General features: G+C 48.4%; 1 protein-coding gene, 1 long non-coding RNA gene and 1 pseudogene across 7 annotated transcripts in view; 1 reads left to right on the top strand and 2 right to left on the bottom strand.

The window, feature by feature from the left end:
• The first annotated feature begins 1,228 nt into the window (after positions 1–1,228).
• EPHX1 (epoxide hydrolase 1) overlaps positions 1,229–27,247 on the top strand; it is a 48,639-nt gene continuing 22,620 nt past the window's right edge. For 2 of the 6 annotated variants that reach the window (XM_033430388.2, XM_049705778.1), the window contains exon 1: positions 1,229–1,366. In XM_033430388.2, coding sequence (XP_033286279.1) covers positions 1,342–1,366 — 25 coding nt within the window. In that variant the 5' untranslated portion in view covers positions 1,229–1,341. Of the gene's footprint in view, positions 1,367–9,747; positions 9,902–17,885; positions 18,220–26,730; positions 26,915–27,247 lie in introns of those variants that run through there. The other 4 variants (XM_049705781.1, XM_004270990.4, XM_049705787.1 and 1 more) reach the window with 4 other exon arrangements.
• Positions 5,913–9,641, bottom strand: LOC125963509 (uncharacterized). Its single transcript, XR_007475555.1, has 2 exons — positions 9,310–9,641; positions 5,913–8,764 (listed from the first exon to the last, which is right to left on the bottom strand). It is a non-coding gene; the product is annotated as an uncharacterized LOC125963509 (long non-coding RNA).
• LOC105748073 (40S ribosomal protein S19-like) lies at positions 16,360–17,889 on the bottom strand (annotated as a pseudogene).

Genomic DNA, 27,247 nt, shown 5'->3' with positions numbered 1-27,247 from the left:
CTTTACATTTTCACCTCCCAGCCCTCACTCCTATCCCTGGAATGACTTCCCAAATAAGCTACTATAAGTAAGCCTTTGTCTCAGGCTCTGCTTTCAGGGGAACCTAGATTAAATGAACAGAAAAGACTCCTGGAAATTAAAAACATGACAGCTGAAGTGAAAAAGTAGAAGTGGGAAAAGAAAAAATTGCAGAAATACCTCAGAAAATGGAGCCAAAAAGAGGCAGAAAAAAAGGCAAGAGTAGATAGGAAAAACAGTTCAAGATTTGGATATAGGAATTTCCTAAAAAAGAACATGGAGTGGAAGAAATCATCAACAAGATTATTTAAGAAATTTTTGCAAAATTAAAGGACATGAATTTCCAGACTGAAAGGGCCTGCCTAGTGCCTTGCATGAGGGTGAAAGTAGACCAAATATCAGGACCTGTGATCTCAGAATTTCAGTATAATGGTGATAAAGAGAAGCTCCTATAAGCTTCCAGAGGAAAAAGGTGGAGAGGTCTTTATTTTTAATTAATTAATTTATGTATTTTTTACTGCTACTCTTCATTGCTGTGTGTGGGCTTCTCAGTGCGGTGGCTTCTGTTGTGGAACAGAGGCTCTAGGCGCACGGGCTTCAGTAGTTGTGGCTCGTGGGCTCGGTAGTTGTGGCTCGCGGGCTCTAGAGCGCAGGCTTAGTAGTTGTGGCGCACGGGCTTAGTTGCTCCGCGGCATGTGGGATCTTCCCGGACCAGGGATCGAACCCGTGTCCCCTGCATCGGCAGGTGGATTCTTAACCACTGCACCACCAGGGAAGTCCCGGGGGTGGGGGGTGGTTCTTTAAAAGGATCAGAACTTTTAAAAGGATCAGATGCCTTTAAAAGGCATCAGAGTGGCTTTGGACTTCTCATGGGCAATACTAGAAACCAGAATATGGTGGAGCAATGCCTTCAAAATTCTGAAGGAAAACTGTTTCCATCCTGTTTAACTGTATTCATCCAAACAGTTAAAGGGAAATATTGAATAAAGACATTTCCCAGACACAATTAGATTAGGTTTTACTGAGGTGGCCCTCCAACCTCAGTATCTTGAAAAAAGTTTATTTTTTGCTCAAATTACAGACAGTTGTGGCTCCTCAGCAAATCGCCAGGGGCAGTAATCTACTCCACAGTGGCTCAGAAATTTACCTCCCACATAACCTTTTTCAGGAAGTCACTCAAGGAGGTGTTCCTCTAAAATGGAATGAATCAAGAAAGACGAAGACATGGGATATAGGAAGTGGATACCTAACATAGGAGACAGCAGGAAGGAATCCCCAGGATGGTGGTGAAGGGGGAACTCAGATGACAGCTGTGCCGCAGGGATGGAGCCACCAGACCAGATCAGAGGTAGGTCAGAGGGCTCCTGAGGCACTTCTTTAAGAAAAGGAGAAAAATCTGATGTGAATGAATTCACTATGAAGGCATGTATTTAACTGATAGAGAGGTCAGTGGTGAAGTAGTGATCGGTACACAGAAAACCAAGCAAATTTTAAAAATATTAATTCTAGGGAAAACATCATGCTACACAGGAAAAGAAAATCATAGTGATAATAGCTTGGCCCTGAGTTGCCTTCAAATAATGAAAACACTGAATATTAAAATATAACTAAAATTGGGGGGCAGGAATACGGGGCGGATGGAAGTTCCCTAGGGAAGTCAGTTGAAGAGCTAATTTCCTTATCTGTTGAAGTCTTCAACAGGTAGTGCCTAAGATGAGGTTAAAAAAGAAAAACACTTAAGTATACAAATATAAAAAGAATCAGTTAAAAGGGTTAAACCTGGTTTTTGCTCTTCAAGGAGAACAGGGGATGGAGGTGGGGGAAAAGGGCTGAAACTGCTGTTGTCTTAAAACCGTGTAGAGCCAACTGAGGCTTCAAATGATTGACTCTGATTAAAATACTGAGTTTAAATAACAATCTCCCCATCCTGGGCAAAACAAGAACGAAATGATTCTCATACTCAGATAGGGCATCGTCATAATGCAGTGTCCAATGCAGGCCCATAGAGGGCTCAAGAGGGCCTTGACTTCCTTTGAACTTTGTGTATAAACTGTGTTTACAACTGGCTTCTTTACTAAATTCTTCTGTTGACTTTTGATCTTCATGAGATAATATTGTTGACCTTGAAGTCCTGGGAATATAGTATAGTCAGTGATCTCAAGAAACGTGGGAGAAAGTGGTCAGTGTGAAGTAATTTAAAGGAAGGATTGTTCAGTAAGAATGTATCCTTCCGCCTTTCTGTGGACATAGGAAAACTGCTTTAAAAAATCCAACATTTTGCATCTTTCCTCTTCGTTTGCATCTTTTTGTAAAACTATGAAATCTATTTAAACCTAAAACTTGGGCTTCCCTGGTGGCCCAGTGGTCGAGAGTCCGCCTGCCGATGCAGGGGACGGGGGTTCGTGCCCCGGTCCGGGAAGATCCCACATGCCGTGGAGCGGCTGGGCTCGTGAGCCATGGCCGCTGAGCCTGCGCGTCCGGAGCCTGTGCTCCGCAACGGGAGAGGCCATGACAGTGAGAGGCCCGTGTACCGCCAAAAAAACCCCTAAAATTATTTTCTATTTGAGGTGACTCAGTACATATTACTTTATTTTGTCATTCTTGATAATCTCCCAAAAGATATCCTTGTAAATTATCTTGTCTATTGTACACGGGCAAGTTTCTAGAAACTGGGGGTTCCATTTGTGTTTCTTTATTGGTTGTTTGGTTGTGTTGACGGAAAAAATCAATAAACCAATCTACAATAGGAGTAGAAAAGAGTTTTATTTGAGCCAAACTGAAGATTACAGCCCAGGAGACACAGATTCAAGTAGCGCTTGAATTGTGTTCTGCCATACTACAAAATGGAGGAGGCTTATGGAGGCAAAGACTGCAAAATTACAGGAGCTGTTTGTCAAGAATTATAATTGGAGCTGGCAAGAAGCAAGGTTGCCTGCCAAGGAAGGATTGGTTGTTGTCCCAAATGGTTGCATAGTTACAAGGGGAGACCTTGAGACCGTGAGGTTGCAGCTGGCAGCTATCAGATATTGTTTTGAGAACGGATGGTTGTGTCCTTGAGTCTGATACATTTCAGAAAATTTAATTCTTAGTAATCCAGGAACGTGTCTGAAACAGTGTCCAAAATGGCCACTCAGCTCCATTTTGAAGGCTTGAACCACAGTTACTCCATTTTGATTTTTTAAACTGCATTCTTTGTGTTAATGGTTAAAGCAGATGTACAATGAATGTTTAATAGGCCACAAACAAGCTGTCCTTGTTAGGCTAAAGTTCAAGTTAAATCATGTATAAGCCAGAATAAGTTCTTATACCTCACTATGTGAAAATCTCTTCCATTAGTTGGGGTAGCACCGTATGCTAACAGATGACTGTTAAATATACTTGATTATAAAAATGATGAGAAATACAGATATGAAATAATTCTGTGTAATTGATTTTCTTACAAAATGCTCTCTCTTTAGGGCATTTTGTAAAATAGCCATTTGGTATCCTCACCTCCACTCTAAAGTCCCAGGGGATCTGTAATCTGTTCATTTTGAGGTAGATAACACTTTTGTGATGAGTAGCAGGTGATATGAGAATCTAACTCTAATAAAATACATACAGGGTCTGATGCAATCAATAATCTTTCAGTTGGCATCGGAAAAGGAACTTACTGGTAAGCATCCAGAGAGCAGAGAGTGCAAGGCAGGAGCCCCATGGTGAATAAATGTGAAGGAAAAGTTTGAGTGGAAGCAGAAGTAAACAGCAGTTTATTGGAACTGATATGAGCCTGGAATTGGGAAGAGTGCAAGTCATGCTTTAGAAATCTAGGGAGAAATGCAACGAATCTGGAGTGTCCGATGGCCTTAGAAAATAATATTTTTAAATGAATTTCTATTTTTATCTGTACATGGTTATTGAGCAATCAAATAATCAAGGCTTAGAATAAAATATAACAATCCCCTTCCCTCACTTTTCTCATTCTACTTTCAAGTCTTTTGGCATTTACCTCTGAATATCTAAATAATATGCCTATAATGCATATTTCTTGGTTTGTCAATTTTAGACATGACCTATTGATTTTTTCTTATAATAAAGACTTAAGTATTATACACCTGGCCCTACTGCTCCCACTGCATCCTCCCAAGATAGTAACAATAACTTTGTGTTAAATCATTAGTGGTTACCTAATGATGACTATGTAAATATGCCCACTACCCAGCCAAGCAGTGTACCATGATTAGATTTGCTTTCTTGAACAACTTTCTGTTTTTCCTGTTGTTAATCATTTTCCTCCTTCACTTATTTTTCTATCTTCCTATCCTTAGTTTTTTTCCCCCTAAATAAGCCATCAGATCTGACAAATATCTGTTCATGTTATTTCCCAAAAAGTTAACTCAGTTAGTATATAATTTCATTTCTCCCCTGGAGACCTGCCTCCTAGCCATTTGTCTTCCTCTTTCAATCTGGACAGGTTGCTTTCTAAGCCTGCTGCACAGTTGTCAGCCCAGGACTCCTATTGCTGCTCCTTTATTAGATGCCCTGTTTCCCAAATACCATGTCTTCCCCTTTCATATTTGACCCCCTTGTTTTGCTGGAGCACATCCTCTAGTAATATCCCTAGAAATGGGTGCATGAGAAGTAAAAATATATTTAGTCCTTATATGTATGAGAATGTCCTTAATTTGCCCTCACACTTTATTATATAATTCTTCTTTGGAAATAATTTTCCCACAACTTTTGAAGGCCTGGCTTCACTATTTTATGGCATCCAATGTTATTGCTAAGAAGTCTGAGGATATTCTGATTATTGAGTCTTTGTGTTGACTATTTTTGGTTTTTTGGGTCCCCCCCCAACCAAAGCTTTTAGGATCTTCTCTTTTTCTTTAGTATTCTGAAATTTCACAGTGACTTGCATTGGTGTGTTCTTCTGGCTTTTTATTGTGTCTTTTTAATCTGGAGACTCCTGTGCTTTGGTTTGGGAAATATTCTTGGATTATTTCTTTAATAATTTCCTTCTGTCTATATTCTCTTTTCTCTCTTATGGAGCTCTTATTAGTCTGGTGACTTCCTGGATCGATCTTCTGATTTTTCTTTTCCTTTTTTTTTTTTTCTTCCACTGTCTATCTCTTTGATTTGTGTTCTGTTTTTCTGGGAGAATTCCTCAACTCTATCCTCTGACCTTTCTCTTAAATTTTTAATTTCAAAAAGTGCATTCTAATTCTCTGCATGCTTCTTTTTTAATTGTGTCCTGTTCCTGCTTCAATTCATTTTTTATCTCTTTGAGGATATTATAGTTTCTTCTGTTACCTGTGAGCACTTTATCTCTCTAGTTTGGACTCTGCCTTTTATGTGGGAGACTTTTGCCAGTGTCTGGTGATCTTTTAACGTTTAGGAGTGAGGCACTAAAACACCATTTGGAAGTTCTGTGTGCGTGGGGGGCAGTAGCCTGATTGACCTCAATGGAGGGTGGTCAGATGGGGAGCCAGCTGTTTTGTTATGAGGCCCCCAGATGTCACTATCTGTGGCTCTTTCTATCTGTGGCTATTTTCTCCAGGACGGCTCATTTAGTTCAAAGGCAGATCCTCTGCTTCCTGCCTTGGGATTATTACTTGGAGACAGTGTTCTGTGAACTCAAGTGGGAAGGGGCTGAGGAGGGACTCACAGGTTAATGGGAAGACTTTCACTTGGTTCTACTGTTTTCAGTCGGTGCCTCATCCCTGTTCTACTTGGGCCTAGTGCCCCTGGGGTGGAAGCCTTTCAGTTCAGTCTCCAGAAAATAAACCCCTGGTCAGCCACAATGAGGGAGGACTGGTCGCTGGCTTAGACTATGAACAAGGGACAGGAGATATAAATTCTCCTTATACAAATTTTAAATTAATCCTCCTAGGGTTTTTTCCCCCCCAATGTGTGTGTGTGTGTGTGTGTGTGTGTGTGTGTGTGTGTGTGTGTGTGTGGTAAAATACACATAATATAAAATTTATCATCTTAACCATTTTTAAGTGTACAGTTAAGTAGCATTAAGGACATTCATTTATATTGTCATGCAACCATCACCACTACCCATTTCCAGAACTCTTTTCATCTTGCAGAACTGAACTTCTATACCCATTAAACAGCAATGCTCCACTATTGAGTCTTTGCCTTGCGTTCTCGGCACACCCAGCAGGAACATGCAGGGACACTCAAGGTCTATGGCAGATGACCATTTCCCACACCATCACACCCCTGCCTTCAGAGACTCCCCATACCTCTAGCTCCTAAGACTTTGCAGGGCTCTAAGGCAGGGATTGGCAAATGTTTTCTGTATAAGGGTCAGATAATAAATATTTTAGGCTTTACAGGTAACTACTCAACTCAGCTATTGTATGAAATCAGCCATAGACAGTATGCAAACAAATGAGTATGACTGTACTCCAATAAAACTTTATTTACAAAAACAATTTACAAAAATAAGTTGTGGGTCCTGTGTGGCCCATGGGCTATAGCTGAATGATCTCTGCAAGACTAGGGCAGGAATCTGCTTGCTTCTGATTGTAAAAAGCTTTTTAGCTTTATCTGTTCTGCTAAGTCAATCATCTGACTTTTCATCTTACAAAAATCTGTTGCCATTTCTCCTCTGCTGTTATCTTTTCTCCCAATCACTTTCTCCTGGTGGAATTTATAGCTTTTCTACCCCTCTGTAGTTATTTCCACGGCGTTTTCAGTAGGGAACTGAGATAAATGTATATGTTTATTTAACCCACATTTTTTAAAACTTTTAATTTCAAAATAATTTCAAACTTACAGCAAAGTTGTTGCAAGAATAGTATAAGGAATTGCCATATATGCTTTACCCAGAGTTACTAGTTGTTAACATTTTGTTGCATTTGCTTTGTAATTCTCTCTCTCCATATATATATATATATATATATATATATATATATATATATATATGTAGAGTATCTATAGTGTATGAAATGAAAGGACATTTCAGCCCTGACTCCTTAAATAATTCAATGTGTATTTTCTGAGATCAAGGATATTCACTTAGAAAGAATTCATTCTCAAAATCAAGATATTTAACATTAATATAATACTATTATTTAATTTATAGATTTTCTTCAAGTGTCCCCAGTAGTCCCAATAATATTCTTCATAGAAATGGTGTCTGGTCCAGGATCCAGTCTAGGATAGAGCGTTGCGATTTGTTTTTATGACTCTTTAGTTTCCTTTCATCATGAACGTTTTTATCTGCCTTTCCTTTCCTTTCATGACATTGACATCTTTGAAAAGTACAGGCCAGTTATTTTGTAGAATGTTACTTAATCTGGTGTGTTTTTTTTCCTGATGTTTCCTCATGATTAGATTTATATTATGCATTTTTGGCATAAAAGATGTTTCCTTCCAGTGAATCAGGAATTGATCTACAATTTTTAGCCAAGATTGTTCCCCCCAACACATTATTCTTCATTCTCCCTGATGTACCTGGAAACTCTCCAGAAGTTTGTACAGAAGAACAGCCTTTGTTCTGACTTTTAAAAATACATAATTTATTCTAGAGATCACTTTATACCCATTCTTTCACTCCATAAACCTTTCAACAGCTTTTGACCAAAAGCTGTATCTGATTGCCTAAATTTTGCCCTGCTGAGTTGGACTCAGTGCCTTATTTATTTACTGACTGTGTATATATAGACTGTACTTTGAAATATCTTGCACTGTCCTGGATTCCATATTCTAATACTGGAGGAATATCTAACCAAGGAGGAGGATATTAAGATACAGGAGTGAGGAGTGAGGTTACAACCTCAGTGCAGTTTTTTAATATAAAAATAACAGTTTTCTTGAGATATATTTCACATACCATAAAATTCAATAATTCACATACCATAAAATTCATCCTTTTAAAGTGAACAGTTCAGGGCTTCCCCGGTGGCGCTGTGCTTAAGAATCTGCCTGCCAATGAAGGGGACACGGGTTCGAGCTCGGGAAGATCCCACATGCCATGGAGCAACTAAGCCCATGAGCCCGTGAGCCACAACTACTGAAGTCTGCCCACCTAGAGCCGGTGCTCCGCAACAAGAGAAGCCACTGCAATGAGAAGCCCGCGCCCCGCAAGGAAGAGTAGCCCCCGCCTTCCGCAACTAGAGAAAGCCCGCGCGCAGCAACAAAGACCCAACGCAGCCAAAAATAAATTTTTAAATTTATATAAAAAACTAAAGTGTACAATTCAGTAGTTTTTAGTATATTAACAGAGTTATGGTGATACACCATCACCAATATCTAATTTTAGAATGTTTTCATCATCACTGCAGTTTGAAGAGTAACAAATTTGAGTCCCTTGGTAAAATGGCCAGAGGCAGAGCAGCTTCTGTCTGAAAGATGTGGGGGAGGGATGGAGGGATCTCACAGGCTGCACGTTTTCAAGAAGCACAGAGATGCCAGACACTGCAGGGATGAGAGAAGGCTTTTGTAGGAGGGTGTGGAATTAAAGAACAGTAGGATTTCATGTTTGGATGCAGGAGAGCATCCTTTCCAGGCATGCTGCACGAGCAAAGGTTGGAGATGTGATTGAATTGAGTGTGTTTGTTAGCCAGGAACAGCCTCTCTTCACTGAAATGGAGAGTTCTTGGGCCAGGGTGAGCAGTAAGGTTGGAGGCCAAGGGGGTGAACTTTATCCTGAAGTTGTATACAGGGTGACAGTGAGAAGTTTAATATCCCTGTAACAGGCCCTGGTCTGGTCTGCTGGCTGTGATCTTGAGGACGCCGGGTGTTGAAACTGCATCTGTGAGCACATAAAAACGGTGTCGGAGGAGTTGTGAGGCGGTGACGAGGAGCGATGACAGAGGTGACAGGGTAGGTTTTCTAAGGATGAAGGTCTGGGGATTAAACGCTTGTTGCAGAAGTCAAGAGCCAAGCATCCACTGGCCTGAGCGCCCAGCTTCTGCTGAACTGAAGTGGATTGATTAAGCGCTACTGTCCAGGGGTTGAACTACCCGTTGTAGACCTAATCCTCACCACGAAGACCTCTTTGGGTTTTGTTTGTTTGTTTTTGGTTTTGTTTTTACATCTTTATTGGAGTATAATGGCTTTACAATGTTGTGTTAGTTTCTGCTGCACAACAAAGTGAATCAGCTATATGTATACATGTATCCCCATATCCCCTCCCTCTTGAACCTCCCTCCCACCCTCCCTATCCCACCCCTCTAGGTGCTCACAAAGCACCGAGCTGATCTCCCTGTGCTATGCGGCTGCTTCCCACTAGCCATCCATTTTACATTTGGTAGTGTATATATGCCCATGTTACTCTCTCACTTCGTCCCAGCTTACCCTTCGCCCCATCCGTGCCCTCACGTCCGTTCTCTACGAGTGCGATGAAGACCACTTTGAATGGGTCGTACTTTCACCCAGACTAATGCTTCTCAGACTCTGTGTGTTGAAAGACAAATTTGTTTGTTTTTAAATTTCCCAATCTGTCCTGGACCAATACATGTGTAAAATACAATAGCAATGAACGGCTAGAAATATGAAACAAGTCATACAACGTGCAACCTTCGGGTTTGTTTTCTGATTCAGTGGACAAAGTTACTGCCTGAGTTACTAAACACTTCGGCTTCGTTTCTGTCCTCGGGTCCGCGGGCAGCACTTTGAGAGCCCTCTTCCAAAGCAGAGGCGGAGCTTAGGCAGGTGCAGAGATTCGCCCGGGTCGCTCAGGTTCCAGGGGCGGAGCGCGACTGAACCCGGGTAGCCTCGCCGCCCTGGACCCGGCCCCGGCCCGCCCCTCTGGGAGGCCGAGCCGGGGCGGGGTCAGCGTGGTGTTGGCAGGGGACGCGCGGATAGGGAGCAGGGGAACCCGGGGAGCCAGAGCCGGAGGGACCGCGTACCTGCTGCCGCCGAGCCCGGGAGCCAGGAGCAGACGACCGTAAGCGCCCGGGGGCGTCGTGCGCAGTTTCCGGGGCCCGGGCGGCCGTGACCGCGCTCCCGGGGTGCAGGGGCGGATCGCGATCCCGCGGGCTTGGGGACGCTGTCGGCCGGCGCCGTCCGGTCAGGGCTCCAGGGAGACTTCCAGACAGGCCTCCGCTCCCGCCCGCTTCCCCGCAGCCCGCAGCTCCGTCGAGACCTAGGCTCCGAGCGCGCCGCTCGGCCCCCGCCCCCTCTGGCCCGCAAGCGCTCCGGGCTCCGGGAGAGGCCCGCGTGAGCCCTGCGAGCGGGCTCGGGCCAGCGGGGGAGAGCAGCGGGACCCCGTTGCTTGGCTCTCCTGGAGAGTACCGCTTCCACGTTGCGTCTGGGTCACGCAGTGCAACTGCACTTGTTTGTCACCGGAGTCCTAAAACCGATCTCAGGTCTCTTAGCTGAGACGTGCTCTCTCGCCATCTCCGTGCGCCGCTCCAGTGTTTCTCTCCCTCCCCTTGCTCTTCTTTCGGGAGAGAAGGCCAACCTGCTCAGCTCAGCGCAAGGGAGAGGAAACCTGGGCCCGGGGTTAAGAGTTCACCATGTAGCAGGAGCCCAGGGATGTGATCAGTGTAAGCGCAGCAGAGGCCCGAGTCTCCTTTAGCCTCCCTCCCCGCAGGAAGCTGGGGAATTTAAACCTCCGGCCCCTCACTTGCCCGGCCCTTCTGACGCCTAAGGGGTGGAGGCGCGGTCAGACTCTAACAATGTTGTGATCCTAGTTTTGACTTATTTTGAAGCTTCGTCCCCCACCCTCTTCGCTCTCCTCCACTATATAAACTTCAGGCTCCACAAAGCCTGGGTGGGCCCCTGGCGCCCGGATGCGCAGACAGCCTTCTCTCTGCCCTGCCCCACCTCCCCGCGCTGTAGCTCCGTGCCGGCTCCGCCGTGGAGTAGGGGAGACTTCTGCATTCGGCACCTCAGCACCCAGTACATCGGATTCACGAGCTGTTGCGGGAAATTGCTGAGAGCATTGGGATTTATGCCTGTCTCAGTGCCGCTCCGCAGACTCCTCTGAATTCAGCGTTAAAAATAAACTTCGGCAAGAAGCGGCACCGCTCCGGGAAGTAGCATTGTCTTCTGGCATGGTGGTTGCTTCCTTCAGGGAGTGGGGGCTTGGGGACGTTGTAGGAGCCTTTCACTAGCCCCAGCAGGTCTGATTTAGCAAAAAGCAGTTTTTCCTTCCCACATGTCCACACCTAGGCGTGGGCAGTGCGAGCGTGCTGACCACTGTGTGTAGGCTCTGCCCCTGCACCGGGGCTCAGCAGGGAGCATGCCTTCACGGAGTCTACCGTTCTGCTGGGGGAAAGATGGACGATATGCACAATAGATTTGTAAAATATAAACTATGTTAGAAAGCGATGTGGGAGCAAAATACAGCACTGAAAAGAGAAGTGGGGGGGCGGGTAAAAGAAGGCCCCCCTGAGAGGGGATATTTGAATAATACTGAGGAGTAAAGGGGTGGCAGACTGCTATCTGGAATGATGGTGCACAGGTCAAGCAAGTGCAAAGGCCCCATGGCAGGCATGTGGCTGGCATGGATGAACTTTATATCTGTGTTTGCTGAGTGTGGGCCAAGCTGCCACCAGGGTCCTTTGGTGTGAGTGGGCTACTGGATAAACTTAACTGGCTCAGCCTGAGAACAAGAGGCTCCCCCCACCTCCAGTTCCAGGAAAGGAAAGTCTTGCATGGGAAATAACTGCTCAGCAAGGCCGCCAGGGTGAACTTCAACACCACCTGCTCCCACCACATGCTCTCTGTGTAATCCCACCTGCCTACCGGCTATCCCTTAAGTGCATGGGCTGGTACAGACTTATGGGAGTGGGATGTCCGTGGTAAGAGACTGAATGGGGCCTCTTTGGGCAGAGGGACCTTTAGAGAAAGGGCATCGGATCACTGGAGGAAGTGGAGTGCCTCCCCCAGCCCCCTCCTGTAGTGTCCTCGTTCATGTCTGAGGTCTAAATCCAGCACCAGCTGGAGGGCACAGGGGGCCCCCATGTTATCAATACACGGTGACCCTCCCATCGACATAACCTAACATGCCCAGGCTTAGTGATTGCTGACTTGCACCTTGACTTTCCTTCCAGCATCCTGGCCTAGCCCAGACATGGGAAGGCGGGGGCTGCCCAGATTCCAGTTTTCCATCCTTGAGCTGAGTTACTCAAAGACATGGAACCCAGCTGGGCTTACAAAATAAGGCAGGGCTCAGTGTGAGCTGCTCACTACTGCCGAAGAAGGAACCCAGAGCATACCCACTCAGGCTGGAGTGGACACAGACAGAACAGGCCTGTGGTGACTTGAGGGGTCTCTAGGATCCCATGCTCAAAACCCACCTCTGATAGGACCCTACATCCCATCATAGTGATTCATTCCTTTGAGAGGTGATACAGTGATGTGGAAAGAGAATTGGCATAGGAAGACTATCTGGCTGGTATCCCAGCTCTGCCAGTAAGTTCCCCTCTGGGGACCTCATCCATGAAATGAGGTTGGGCTATATAATCTGCAAGGCTTCTTACAGATCTAATATGTGATGATTCTGTGGTTAAGAATACAAAGGGATCTTCAGAAAAGGAAAGAGTTTACTGGGAAGCTGTCAGTTTTGATGGGGCCTAGGTGGTCCTGCAGCCTACGCCGGGTTTGCTGCGGGCCGCGTCAAATAAGAGTGAAGGGCCTGGCCAGGGTGTAGGAGGCAAGACCCCAGGCAGAGGTCGAGGGCCCAGGGTGGAGGCAGAAGAGTCACTACCCAGGTCAGCTGGCCCCACGGGTCACCTGTGGGCTGCTGGTGGGTGGTTCTTGGCCCGAGCCTAGTGGTTTAGGAGCAGAGGCTCCAGGGGCCGTACGGTCAGGTGGGGAAGTTGCAGCAGGGAGATGGCACCCCAGCATTTCCCCCAAGAGGGAACCAAAGCTTTGCCAAGGATCCAGCCCCCACCCCCACCCCCTTCCCTGAGGAGGGAGTGCTGGACGCTCTCTTATCAAGGAGAGAACGGCACGATCCTGCCCTTGGTTGCCTAAGTGAACACGCCATTGTGCAAACCAGGTTCAAACCGAAACTGCCTCTTCTGCCATCAAGGTTACAGTTGGCCCTCCGTATGCCTAGGCTTTGAGGCCGTGGATGTGGAACCCAGCCGTACGGAGGGCAGACTGTACTCTGCCATTTTATATATGGGACCCGAGCATCCATCGATTTTGGTATCCGGAGGGTGCTGGGACCAATCCCCCACGGATACTGAGGAATGACTCTATGTTTACTTCCTGAGGGAGGTCATCGTTCATCCTTTGTTACCGGAGAGCAGCTATTTTCACTGTCTGAAGTCTAGCCTGTGAACATTCCTTTAGACAGGCTCAAGGACCTGCAGTGGAGTCTTCCTGTCCACTGGACCCCATGGTCTGTCTTGGCTTTGCTGTCAGGCAGCGGGTACCGTTCTCATGAGGAGCCATTTGAATGCACAGTCCAACTACTGCTAAGCCACACCTGTTAGGCTCAACTGAAAGTGCTTGCGGTAGGAAAAAAAAATGCTCTTCTATTTGGGGATTTCAAGGACTTTCTGGAGGAATCTATAGCTAATGGGAACCATGGGTCTTGTCCCGAGTCAAGAGCAGGAGTTTTTACTACCTTTAGCGTTTGGGAAGATTGATAAACAGACTGAATCGAAATATCTTCTTGGCCCTTGCAAGCTGGGTTAACTTGGGCAAACTGTTTAGCCTCTTGGAGCTTCATTTTTCAATCTCTTTAAAACAGAAAACAATTACGCCTTACTTCTTAGGGTTATTGTAGCATGGGAGATGCTGTGCTTACGGAGTCTTCCCACCACCATGTCCAAGTCCAGGGCTTCTTTGGGCTTCCTCAGAGGAGGTGGTGCTGCCCAGACGCGTCCTCATGTTCTGGAAGGGTTCTGAGTGTCCCCGCCGTGGGCCTATCGGGCTGGCTGTAGCCAGGGTGTGGCCTGCGCTGTGAGCCGTGAGGGCTGCAGGAAGCCAGTGACCAGCAGCGGGAGGCCAGGTGCCTCTGAGTCAGAGACCCGTGTGGTGCTTCTCAGTGGCTGGGCGTGGGCCTTCCCCGAGGACCACCATCTCAGGGTGTCCCCCGGCGGCTCAGCCTGCCACTTGTCTTTCCAGGTGGCATGAGTGGCCTTTGCGATACTGGGTGCGACTTTCTGATTGTACTACCCTTCTTGTTAGAACTGGAGAGACTTGGACCTTTTGGAAAGTAAGAGAAACACTGATTCCAGCACCAAGCTCCATGATTAACCCCTGAGTGCCAAGGGCTCAGGGAAATCTGACGCTCTTACCAACTCTTTAGGAGAAAATGGTTGTATTTTCCTGCTTTCCGGGTTTTCTGCCTGTGAACCAAGTTGTCGCTGTGAGGACGCAGGAGCCGGCAGGCTGGCCACCAGGTGGGGGAAGGCGGCCCCCTGCCCTCGGCCGGGTCTGTGCCCCCTTCCCACAGGTGGGTCTCAGGGTCACAGTGATACTGTCAAGATGGAACACCTTAATTTCAGAGTTGCCCCCTGGACCTTTGGTTGAACTTCAGAAGTACTTTCAGCCTTTTTTGACTTTTTATTTCTTTTTGCAACCTAGACATTTCCACAAGCAAACTGACCTCACCAAGACACCAGCAACCCAGAATATTCCTCTGAGCTCAGACTCTAGTCCTTAGGGCTGCAGTACGTGAGGCACAGGGACCCTTTCAGTGCGTTTCAGACAATAAAGCCAGCTCAAATGACTGTGCTGTGGCCCAGCTCGCAGTGCTATCCTGTTACACACTATTGAGGAAGCTTCCAGACTGGGAGCACGTCGCTGAGGAAAAGCAGACTTGGGGAGGGGAGGGAGGAGAGAGAGTGTGGTTAGTGGTGGAAAGGAAATCAAATCGGTGTATTATACACCTATATAATAGGCCCACGCCTATTATCTCCTGAAATAGGAGTCTTTCTCTCCTCAAATAGAGAATGTCACGTATTGAAATTCCAGGAAGGTAATGTTTTTTCCTCATAGGCAGTGAACTGTGTTCCACTTGGGTTTTTTCTCTGGTAATTTAAACCAGTGGACAACTTGACAGAATGCGAGATGGAAAGGATTCAAATGAAACTCCCAGAGCATGAGTGTGTGAACCCTGCAGGGTGGAGAGAGTCTGCTCCCCACTTGTGTTGTTTAACTAAAAGTCTGCATGGCAGCTTGTGTAAATGAGTTTGTGGTGGCCCCTGCTCCCCCAGCTCAGGGGCGTTTAAAATCTGTGGAGGTCAGCATCCCCTCTCTGAAGGTGCTCTGGGCCAGGCAGCCCACCCATATGATTCCCCCCCTTCACCCATCCAGACCCTCCTGGCAGGTGCTGAGGCTGCCTTCACTCAGGCCCCAGAGCCGAGAGCCCCCTCCTTATCCTAGGCCGTGCTTCCCTCACTTTCTGCCTTCCAGCCACACTGGCCTTCAGGCATCCTATCTGCCCTGGAACCCTCTGCCTTTCTCTCTTTCAAGGATCGCTCCTAACTTCCCTTCTTGGTTCAGATAACACTTCCTCAGGGAAGGTTCCCTCAGCTTCAGGGTAGGCCTCTCTCCCCGACCTTTAGTGTCCTCAGGATTTAAAAACAAAAAGCGAACGCCTGTGACAGCTGTTCCCTGTGCGGCCACTTTCCCTGAGTTCATTCAGTAAGGGATGTACTTTATTCCACCCATTTTGCAGGTGTGGAGACTGAGGCTCGGAGAAATGAAGACACTGGCCTAAGTTTACCTAGGCTATGGCTGGTAAGGGATAGGGCCAGGATTCAAAGCAGGCCCTGAGTGCCTGACCACCAGCCGAGCTGGCTCCTGAGTCCATAAAGATTTTCATCAGATCAGATCAGCAGTCAGTAATTGTATTCTTTCTGTCTATACAGGTGTGTGTATGTGTGTGTGCATATATATATATATATCTCGTTGGGGGAATGGCGATGGGGGCAGGGGGCGGGGGTGACCCTCCAGGTCATACAGTGATGTGCCTTCACTCAGGCCCCAGAACAGGGTTCCCCATAATAAGGCTGCCCCCCCACACTGTTTTTACTTTTTTACTTCCCCTTGTTTTTGCCTACAAACGACATGTTTCTTTTCCTGCCAGGCTGCTCTCCCGGGGCTTGGTTCCAGATCTTTCAGGGAGATAAACATGGCCCTTGTCCCAAGTGCGGAGCATTCTAATCTGTCCAGCCCAGCTGACCTTGCCCATGGGCCTGGCCCACCCCAGCACCGCTGGCCACTGGGGTTCCGAGAAAAGCCTGTGGGTGGAGAGGCTGGTCACGTGCTGGGCTGTGCAGAGTTGGGGAGGCCCTTCCCCCAGGGTATTCACCCATCTGTACTGGGCCAGAGTGGTCTCCGCTACAGTGAGCTTGCCTGGGAGTTTCGGGCATCACTGTTGGGGAGCCCCTGGGAGCCCCAGGCTTTGGCCAGCCTTCAGTGCACGTTGCTTGGAGGGACGTTCCTGGTCTGGGTGGCCTTCCTTGACATGCCCACCTGGAGTGGAAGGGAAGCCATCTGTTTTCCCCTTTCTGCTGGATATGTCTCTCCCCAGGGAGGAGCAGCAAGGCTGGGTAGGGCGGCGAAGGGCCGAGGCCGAGGAAGCACACAGACCCCCAGCCCTGCCTTTCTCTGGCCTGGAGTCGGGGGGCACACAGTGTACCCCTCTGCCCCGCGCTTGTGGACCACTGGCCGACTACTTCCCCAGAAGGAACACAAGGTTATTACGCTCCTGAGTCTGAATCCCTGTCAGGAAGACATCAGACAACAGGCTGGAGGGAGGAATCCCCCGTGCAGGCCACAGCTGGGCCTTCTCCTGGGGCTCAGGTCTGTGTCCACCCTCTCGGCCTCTTCTCTCTCTTTTTTTTTTTTTTTGCTGTATGCGGGCCTCTCAATGTTGTGGCCTCTCCCGTTGCGGAGCACAGGCTCCGGACGCGCAGGCTCAGCGGCCATGGCTCACGGGCCCAGCCGCCCCGCGGCATGTGGGATCTTCCCGGACCGGGGCACGAACCCGCGTCCCCCGCATCGGCAGGCGGACTCTCAACCACTGCGCCACCAGGGAAGCCCTCGGCCTCTTCTCTTGAAGGACATTTGGGCATCCAGCCCAAGGCCAGGTACATGGTAGGAGTTGGAGTTAGCTAGTAGCTTTCTATGACTTGGGGAGCATTTTCAGATTGTGAGTTTCTCACCACCTGCCTGGGTCTGAGGGAGAAGACTCTCCGAGGGCAGGCTGGCTGGCCCACCCCTCCCCCCATCGTGGTCAGCAGGATCCTGAGGCTGAGCCTCATCTTTCTAGATCCCAAACCCTGACATTTACAGTGCGCCTGGGATACCGGCCCATCTCTACAAACTAGGCTCAGAAGTAGGTCGTCTATAATTCCTCAAGGAGAATTCAGCCACTTTTTGCTCAAAAGGTCTGATCATTTTCAACGCTGTCATTCAAAGAACTTTTAAATTCATTCATTCAACAAATTTTTTTTTATCACAAATTGTCAACAGCACTTCATTTTGTTCGAATGCTTCTTGTTGGCAGCTGCCACCCATCCAGCGATTCTGTCCAGATCTCTCTGTCCCTGAGATGTCAGTTTGTAGCCCCCATCTTGGTCCTTTCCCACCTTTTTCAGCCCCTCCAGGGCTTGGAGAACCCGACAGACCACGCTCTTGGAGCCTCTGCCGAAGTGGCTGGGCATGACACCGTTTCCCTGACACCCACCATAGATCTTGGTCACGGAGCCCCCGCCCCAGCCCCGGGGCTGCCCCAGAGATACAGGTGCCTTGCTGTGGAAGCAGCTCGTGTGTAGAGCCTGTTCTTATCGTAGGGAGTGAGCTCTTTATGCTTGGCCGGCTTGACAGTGTCCACCCATTCAGGGGCTTTCAACTTCCTGGACTTTCTGAGGAAAGCTGCCAGCACTCTGACGAACTCCCGCTGGTTCACGTCTTTTACAGTAACTCCAGGCATCGTGCAGCCTCCGAGCTGCCAGCCAGGGGAAAAGGCCATTCAACAAATATTTACCGAGCATCCAATAAGTGCCAGGCACTGGGGACACAGGGGAGCCAAAGCAGCCCTAGTCTCTACCCTCAAAGAGCTTCCTTCCAGTGGGGGAGACCCCTACCAGTCACATAACGTCATGGACAAACGTGACAGTAACGAGGGGTAGGAAGGAGAGGTGCGTGGTGCTGAAATAGGCTTGGAGGAGGGACACGATCTGAAATCGGAAGGATGAACGCAAGTTAAGGAGCTGAGAAGGGACGGGAAGAGCGTTGCAGACAGAGGGAACCAGCATTTCCGCGAAGCCCTGCAGCCGGAGGGAGCAGGTGAGCACACACGCCTGAAAGGACATGGGGGTCAGGGCTGAAGCCTGGGAGGGGTGTGGGCAGGTCAGACCACACAGGCCTTGAAGGTCACCTTAACCAGCGTTGCTTTGTCCCCAAAGTAGCAGGAAGCTATTTAAGAGTTTTAGCAGGGGGTGCGACAGAGTCAGATTTGCATTGCCAAAAGATCGCTCTGGCTACAGAGTGTATTGGGGGGCAGAGCAGGGGTGAGTGGACCGGCTATAGTCCAGGGAGAGACGGGCACCTGGGCACCTGGGCGGGGTGGTGGTGGTGGAGAAGGATTGGGGATATAAGTTGGGAGGTAGAGCTGCCGGAACTTGCCGAGAGATTGGATGTGGATGAAATGGAGGAGGGGGCTTTCAAGGACATCGCCTGGGTTTTTGGCTTGGCAGTTGGAAGGTGGCTACTGCCAGCTACAGTGAGAGGGAACCCCAGAGGAAGACAAAGTTTAGGGAGACAAGTGCAACTTCAGATGCACTGGAGGAGGTTTTGAGACATTGAGGAACTATCGACTTGGCAGGTGGGTGCCTGGGTCTGGAGCTCAGAGGGGGTCTGGGTTAGAGATGCTCATGTCTGTCATCTGTCCAGAGGTGGCAGTGGGAGCCATGTGCACAGAAAGGACAGCCCCGTTTGGACACCCGTTCTTCGGCAGCCAGTGTTTCTCCTACAGCCCAGCCAGCTTTCTTTACCCTGTTTCACATGTTCGCCAGGCCCCCGGCCCTCAGATGCCCATGGGTTTCTGAGTTTCCGGATTCACCTTTGTCTCCAGGGCTTCTTGGCCACTGGGAAGTCACACCTCAGCTGCTGAGTGCGTTTGCGCAGTTCTGGTGCTGCGAGGTGTCTGACTCACTGTTGGAGCTGGATCACAGGGAAGACTCACTCTTGTGGTTGTCCATATTTTTTAAATGTATAATTATTTTGTTTTGGGGTAGATAGTACATGCATTTGGTAAAAAGAATTTTTTTTTCAACATGCAAAAGGATATTCAGTGAAAGTTTGTTTCCTCTTTGCTGTCTTTTGAGAACATACCTTTATATGATTGGGGCAGCAGGAAAATGTTTATTTATCATATAAATGTTCCAGAGATGGAACAGTAATAGAGCACTGAAAATTTTGAAGACTGGGCATTTGTTCTTAAGAGTGTGCGCCCTGGGGGAACTTGATATATTTTCTTTCCGCCCTGACTTTCTCAATTAGTTGGGATTATGTTAGGCTTTATATAATAGAAAACTCAAAATAACAATGGATTAAACAATATAGAAGTTTATTTTCCTGTCATACAAAGGAAGTTTGGGAGTAAGCAGTCCAGGCCTGGGCTGGTGGCTCCATGGTGAATGCAAGATCCTTCCATCATCTCTGATTTCCATCCTCAAGATCACTTCATGGTCCAAAATGGCTACCAGAGTCCAGCCATCATGTCTGAGTCCCAGGAAGCATGAAAAGAAAGGGGAAGGGCAAAAGGGTGTGCTTCCCAGCTGAGTCAGGGCTCTCTACATAGTTTTCCACACACATGCAGGACCCATGTACTCTTGTGTAGGTTGTTTACTGGACAAGGATGCCATTCATATCATCAACGTCATGGATTTATATTTTATTTACAAGTGCTTTCTAGCATATGGCAAAGCAGTATATTAGATTCATCTTGTGATGGTATTTTGAGGAATGGATGCCTTTTCCTAATCACACAAAGGTACTGTCTGGATCACAGATGGCTCTGCCTCAAATACACTTCCAGCTCTTTGTCAGCACCTAATCACCCTGTCATACTGAGCTGCAAAGAGGGCCAAGAAATGTAGTGTTTAGCTGCGCTTCTCCAACTAAAATAAAAATTCCAGTGCTGAGAACGAAGAGGAAAACATAGCTGGCAGTCTGCCACACTATCAGTCTCAGGGCATATTTGCTGAAGCAGCCCAATCACTAAGGGCAGCTGGGGTGGAATGTTGGTTTTGAGTAATCTCTTGCCCTGGCCACCTTTTTCTCATGCAACCATGAAATACTCACCTCCCAAGTATATTTCCTTTCCTCACTCCCCTTGGCATCTAATTTACAGAAGGGTCATCTGAATTGCAAACACAATTTCTAAGTTAAACTCCTGAGTCAGCTTCAACATGATGAAGTAACAATTCATAAAAGAGATAAGGTAGGGACTCCTTTAGCTAATATAGAAATTAAATGACTGCACTCCAAAGTTTGTAATCGTCAGCTCTACACTGAACATGGATGTAGATTCTTGTGGTTCTTTGCTTACACCATGCACTTTCTTACTTCCATGCCTTTGCACATGCTCTCTTTTCTCCCTAGATTTATCCCCATTCCACCATTATTTTCTGCCTGGTAAACTCCTATTCATCCTTAAAAACCCTACTCAGTGACCCCCTCCTCTGTGAAACCTTTGTGGCAGACTTACCACTCTAACTTTGCACACTTCTCTTCCATCTGTGCAGATATATTGTATCTATCATTAGAAAGGTGTTATTTGTTCATCTGTTTGTCTGTCCTACTAGAGCATGCACTTCAGCAGGTACAGGACTGTGTCTTGTTCCTTGTGCCTGCAAAGACCCCAGCTCATAGTCATAGGTAGCGTCTACTAAACCGCCCTTTGATCCAAAAGCAAGTTTATACTTACTTTTCCAGCACCAATACAAATCTCTTATTTACTTTAAAAGAACAAAATGACTTCTTGATACTTTACATATTCAAATTACAAGAAAAGAGTTTTCACTTGAACTTTCAGTATCAATCTAAAAGTGAATTGTGGGCTTCCCTGGTGGCGCAGTGGTTAAGAATCCGCCTGCCAATGCAGGGGACACAGGTTCGAGCCCTGGTCCGGGAATATCCCACATGCCACAGAACAGCTAAGCCCGTGCGCCACAACTACTGAGCCTCCACTCTAGAGCCCACGTGCCACAGCTATTGAGCCCGTGCGCCTGGAGCCCATGCTCCGCAACAAGAGTAGCCCCTGCTCGTCGCAACTAGAGAAAGCCTGTGCACAGCAACAAAGACCCAACACAGCCAAAAATAAATAAGATAAAGGAATCGTATGTTTTTCTTTTTAATTCCATCGGTATTTTTATTTATTTATTATTTTTGGCTGCGTTGGGTCTTCGTTGCTGCAGGCGGGCTTTCTCTAGTTGCGGCAAGCGGGGGCTACTCTTCGTTTTGGTGTGCGGGCTTCTCACTGCAGTGGCTTCTCTCGTTGTGGAGCATGGGCTCTAGGTGTGTGGGCTTCAGTAGTTGTGGCATGTGAGCTCAGTAGTTGTGGCTCATGGGCTCTGGAGCACAGGCTCAGTAGTTGTGGTGCACGGGCTTGGACCAGGGCTTGAACCCATGTCCCCTGCATTGGCAGGTGGATTCTTAACTACTGTGCCACCAGGGAAGTCCCAATCGTATGCTTTAAAACTTGTGTTTTTGCCCCAAGCATAACAGAAATACTATACATTCAGTGAAATTATTAGACTGGGTTTCCTTTTAGCAATCCTAGAGAACTAAGCACCCTTTTTACTTGGTCTCCTATAGTTAAAATTGTCCTTTTCGAGTAAGACCCAGAAAGACAAAAGAAAAGTAAAATAATAAATTGCTCTATTTGCCTCTTTTAAGGGTAAAGGTCACCATATTGCACAACTGACTTCTTCAACTTGAACTAATTCCTAATTTTTTCCCAAGTTTCAGAAGCGCATGCTCAAAGCTTCAGTATAGAATGTGGGGACTTAAACTTCATATAATCCCATTTCTTATGAGTAGTCAACTGCTGCTCAGATTTACTTCTCAGCTCAACATTTTAGAACTAAATGACCACTGTCCTCCAGTTACTGTGTCTTTAAAAAAATTAGGCTAGTTTACAACAAAAGCTGCATTTTCCTTACTAGACAAACTAATCATTTTTTAAGGAAGGGTACTGTGGCTTCAAGAAAAAAAATTGCTTTCATTCTGAAAGGCTACCACCCACTCTCCCATTCTCTCAGCAAAGTGTTTTGCCAGTATTCTGGAAAAGTGCATTACAAACAAAACAAAACAACAACTTAATCAGATAAAATATATTTTCTGAACTTTTGGAGTAGATGAATTACCTTCCAGTTTCGGGTGCTAGCATAATAAAGCAGGCACTCTCGTTTTGCATTGTATTACTTCTGAATTTTTCATAGTGTCTCCTAAATATTGATGTTTTGAAGTAGATAGAATATTTTCTACACCAGCAGGAGCTGACCACACAGAAGAGATAAATATAGCTTTCCTTGGAAACGGGGAGGCTTAGTAAACAGAATTCTGCTCCCTTACACTGAGAATGTAACTTCTCAGAAGAGTGGGGACTACCCAGGTGCACGGACTGCAAAACACTGCTAGCCAAGATGTACGTGACCTTGTGCTTTCCTTATCCTTCAAGTCTGTCCTTGGTGAGGGCACATGGGGAGGCCAGCAGATGCCCACGCCATGCACTTTCCTGCTCCCAGCCTGCTTATCCCTAAGTCATCTCATAGGGATAGGGGTCCTCTAGGGTCTCTTCCTGCATGAAGATTCGGCACAGTAATAAGGGCTTTGGGGGAAGGGGAAGGAACACACATCGGTAGAGTACCTGTTTTGAGCCTATGAGATCGGCGTTATCCCCATTTTAGAGAGGAGGCCACAGATGCTCAGAGCAGTTTGGTAACTTGTCCAAAGCCCCTCAGCTGGTAAAATGGCAGAGCTGGGCTTTGAACTACTCAAACAGGGAAGCAAGCTAGAAGATCCTTTACTGTAAACTCCAGAATGTTCCCGGTTCTTAAAGTCAAAGGTAGTCCGAGTTGCTGTTGATGGGGCGATGTCTCATGGAACAGGGGTTCTACCAGGAAAGCCAGGCTGGCTCTTCAAATGGGAACACCCAAGTGGGCCACCAGGCTTCCCCAAACTCACAGGGTGTTTGCATTTCCTCGATGTATGGCAGGACGGGGTGACACCTTGTTCCCAGGGACCCAGTGCCTAGGTCTGCCCTCTAATGTCCCACCCTCCTCCAGGAATCAGGCTTACCTGCGGCTGACTTCTGAGTCAGTAGTTCTCACTGAGTAGAGAATCAGAGCCCGGGTGGGGTGCCACAGTTGAGGGGCAGCACACAGGCTTACAGGGAGGCCTGCGACCGTGGTCACCCCACACTCGTGACTGCTCAGCGCACCCCTGCATTGTTAAGTCACACGCCCCAGTCTTGCTCTTGAGGCCTCTCTTTTCTGGGCTACATGCGGACCTGTCCCCTGTCTGCACACTGTATTCACTGGGGAGTTGACAACATAGCGCTTGGGCTCCAGCCCCCATACCAAAGGAAAGCGCTATCCTCAAGTCTCTTACTACAGATTCGGTTTGCTTGTCTATGTCCTTTATATAAGTGGAGTCATGCGGTGTGTGCTCTTTTGTGTCTGGCATCTTTGGCCCAGCACTGTTTGTGGGATTGATCCCTGTCACTGTGTGTAGTTACAGATCGTCTGTTCTCATTGTATGGTGTTCCCTTGTGTCAAGAGACCATCATCTGTGGTGGAAGGACATCTGGATTGTTTCTAGTTTTTGGCTTCTACAGATCGGATCGGATCGTGCTGTTATGGACATTTCTCATTTGTGACTTTTGGTAAACACGTGGACACATCTCGGTTCGATCTATACCTAGGAATGAATTGCTGAGTCATAGCGTTTGTATCTGCCCAGTTTTAGGAGATTCTGCCAAACAGTCTTCCAGAGGGATTTTACGAAAGTCTCCTGTTACATTTTGATTCATCTTAGTTTCTCTCTAGCACTGTTACCTCAATTCCAGTTTTGAGGGGACCCTCCACAGACCCTTCCATCTTAAAGGAGTCCAGTGGTAGGACTGAGGCCCACCAGCCAGAGGTGGGCCTGAAACCCCAGCCCTACAGCTTCAAGTGTGTGCCTGCACTGACACTGAGCGCCTCCGTGGGCAGAGCCCCGTGCTTGGAGCCACGGGGAAGACAGAAGAAACAGAAGATCGCATTCTTGCTGGAGGGGGCGGAGGGGTTGGGGCAAGATAGGAAAGACACCTGCAAGGAAGGTGACTTGGACGGCGTCTCCCCAGCTTCCTTCCAAGCTCTCAAGCAGTCCCCCTGCCCCAAGCAGGCCTGAGCTAGCTCATAACCCCTGGTGACCTTGAGCAGAGCCATGTGGTCTCCCTGAGCCTCCGCCAGCTCTCTTTGTCACGACGGGCTTGGCTATTACAGTATTCAGTGCTGTGGTTTATGGGCCACCTGTTACAAACAAGGCATGGTGGGTGGGGGTTTGGGGCTGAAAAGGACAGAAGCCTTTGAGAAGCACACAGTTTCATCGTACAGAAAAATCCTCCCCAAGTAACAAAGCATAAGGAATAGAGGTGGTCTGGGGAAGGGGGGGTTGTGGGTCTGGCTGTCATTATTAGAATCCTGCCACATTTCCCCTCCAACCCCACCCCCTTCACTGGCTGTGATCTCAGATGAGTTACACAACTTTGGTTTTCTCATCTGTAAAGAGGGACTGTTGTGAGGATTAATGGGTCAAATGATACAAAGTGCTCACAGCAGTGTCCGAGGAAGCCCTCCCTAAGATGCCTGTTACCCTCAGGCCTTGAGCCCACTGGGGTGAGAGTTCAGGGGCGAACATAAATACACACTGCCATGGGGTCAAGGGCGGCTCACGGACAAGAGATTTTGCGGGCTCCTGAGGGAGGAAGAGCAGGGTTCTGATGGGGGAAATGGAGGGTTGTCCCAGGATTTGGAGGTCTGTTTGTGGGGGACAGAGAAACTGCCTTGTATGGCTTCAGGCTCCAGAGTCGGGGTGCCTCCTGGGGCTGGCTAGGAGTTTAGCCTGTAGCTTGCAGGCTGTGAGAAGGACAGATTATGGAATTTCTCCTCCCTAGGAAAAGACGGTTGGTAAAATGTGACAGGCTGCTGAGACTTTCACAGGCCTGGCTGTGGGGGCAGCAGGCCCCCCTGGAACTGTAGCATTTTCTTCAAATTTCTAACTGGGATCTTGGACACCATGGATGTGGAGTCATGGGTCCACCCTTCCCCCTGAGGGTTACAACCAGGAGGGCAGCTTGGGGAATCCAGCTTTCTGCACGGGACCAACTTACCAGTCTGTGTGCAGAGAGAGGCTCTGGGATTGTCTGCTCACCTTGGAGATGGCATTTTGTCTTTGCTTCTTGATCCTATAGAAGGGCCACAGTCCCTTCCACCTCGGTCAGGCCCAAGTGTTTATTCAACAACTGTTGGTGAGATTCCTGCATCTGCCAGAACTGGGCTCGGTGCTCACTGGGATACCTTGGGGAGCAAGACAGATAGCCAGCCTTCTTAGAGTTTATAATTCAGTCTAGAGCAAAGGTTCTCAGAGTGTGGTCCCCGGACCACCAGCAGCAGCATTACCTGGGAACTAGTTAGAAATGCAGATTCTCCGGCCATACCCCAGATCCCTTGAATCGTTTAACAGCTTCTCAGGTGATTCTAACACATCCTGAAGTTGGAACCGCTGATCTGCAGCATGGGTTCTGCACTGAGGGCAATTTCCCTCCCAGGGAACATTCGGCCATATCTGGAGATATGTTTGGTTGTCACACGGGGCGTGGTGGGGTGGGGGTGGGGGTAGGGGAGGAGGTGGAGCTGGTATTACTGGGTAGAGGCCAGGGATGCTGTTAAACACCCTACAATGCACAGGACAGGCCTCATAACAAAGAACTATCTGGTCCAAAATGTCAGTTGTGCTGAGGTTGAGAAGCCCTGCCCTAGAGCAGTTACAGTAGAGGGCAGCGAGGGCAGTGGTCCTTTTCTCCCTTTGTTCCAGATGTGTTGCTCCCTGGCCACATGACCTGGGGTGAGTCACGGGCACCCCTGGCCTCAGTTTCCCCAGCTATGAAGTGAGGGGGGTGAACTCACGTTGCTGAGTTCCTCTTTAGCTTGGAGGTTCAGTGGTTCCAACCTAGCAACTGGCCGACCCAGGGAGGTTGGGCTGATGCAGCCCTACGCTTCGTCTCAGGTGCCAACTGGCCTAGAGAGGCCTTGGGGGAGGGGAGGCAGGTAAGGGCTGTGTCATCTGCCTAGTGCTACCGCCTCCGCAACCCAGGCTGCGGCAGCCAGAGTCCAGCTGGCCTTGGGTTTCCCGGTGAACGGTGCTTCTCCCCACTGGGGCAGATGGGGAGTCCAACCCCAAGGAGCCCGCCCTGGGGAGGAGAGTCACCAGCTGGCTCCACGCCCTGGCCTGCACTGTGCAGGGAGCTGGGCAGGCAGAGCGGCGCCTTCCCTCCTGAGCCTCAAACTTCCACTTTCCTCATACTCTAAGTAAACCAGCAGTCCTGGCCAAGGAGGGCCGGAGGCCTGAGGGCAGCCGCGGCACCCGGGTAGCCGTCCCGCCGGCGCCCGGCACGCCCAGACTCTTCACGCCCCGGGGGTGGGCGTCTCGGCTCTCCCTCCCTACCAGGGAGCGTGGGGGCGGAGTTAAACCTAAGGACGCAGGGGGGCCCCTGAACTCTGATTGGTCGGACTCTGAGGCCCCGCCTCTTCTCGGAGCTCGCTGACCTCCTTCCTCATGGACCCCCAGCTCCTGTGCACCAGCAAGGGGAAGGTCTTGTTTATTATTTAATTTTTCGGAAAAAAAATGTGCAGACCTGAGAGACCCACTCGGGTAGACGGCCGCGGCCCGCGTGCAGTCGTGGCTCCTGTGCTCTGAGGGTCCCGAAGAGCAGGTATGAAGGCTTGAGGCTGAAAACATGCTGAAGGGAGACAAGATGGGATGGGGGCGGGGTTGGCAGGAGCAACATGCCCAATGACAGACAGGGAATGAATGCTTTGACTACAAATTCTAATCCTCACAAGTGCGATGCGATTTGGGGCAAGTCCCTTGCCTGCTCTGACTCTTACCTTAAGTGAAAAGGAAAGTCAAGTTCAATGAATTTTGACTCCTTAGTGGGTGGATTTGTATGGGCCATGGTTTATCACATCCCTGGAAAATCCACCTGCAGACAGTCAATACCTGTTACACCTGGCTAACCTAGAGCGCCTTACTTCGTGTGCGTTTA

The sequence above is a fragment of the Orcinus orca genome, chromosome 1 (assembly GCF_937001465.1).
Source record: "Orcinus orca chromosome 1, mOrcOrc1.1, whole genome shotgun sequence".
NCBI classification, from domain to species: Eukaryota; Metazoa; Chordata; class Mammalia; order Artiodactyla; family Delphinidae; genus Orcinus; species Orcinus orca.
This window is presented reverse-complemented; position numbering and strand designations above follow the sequence as displayed.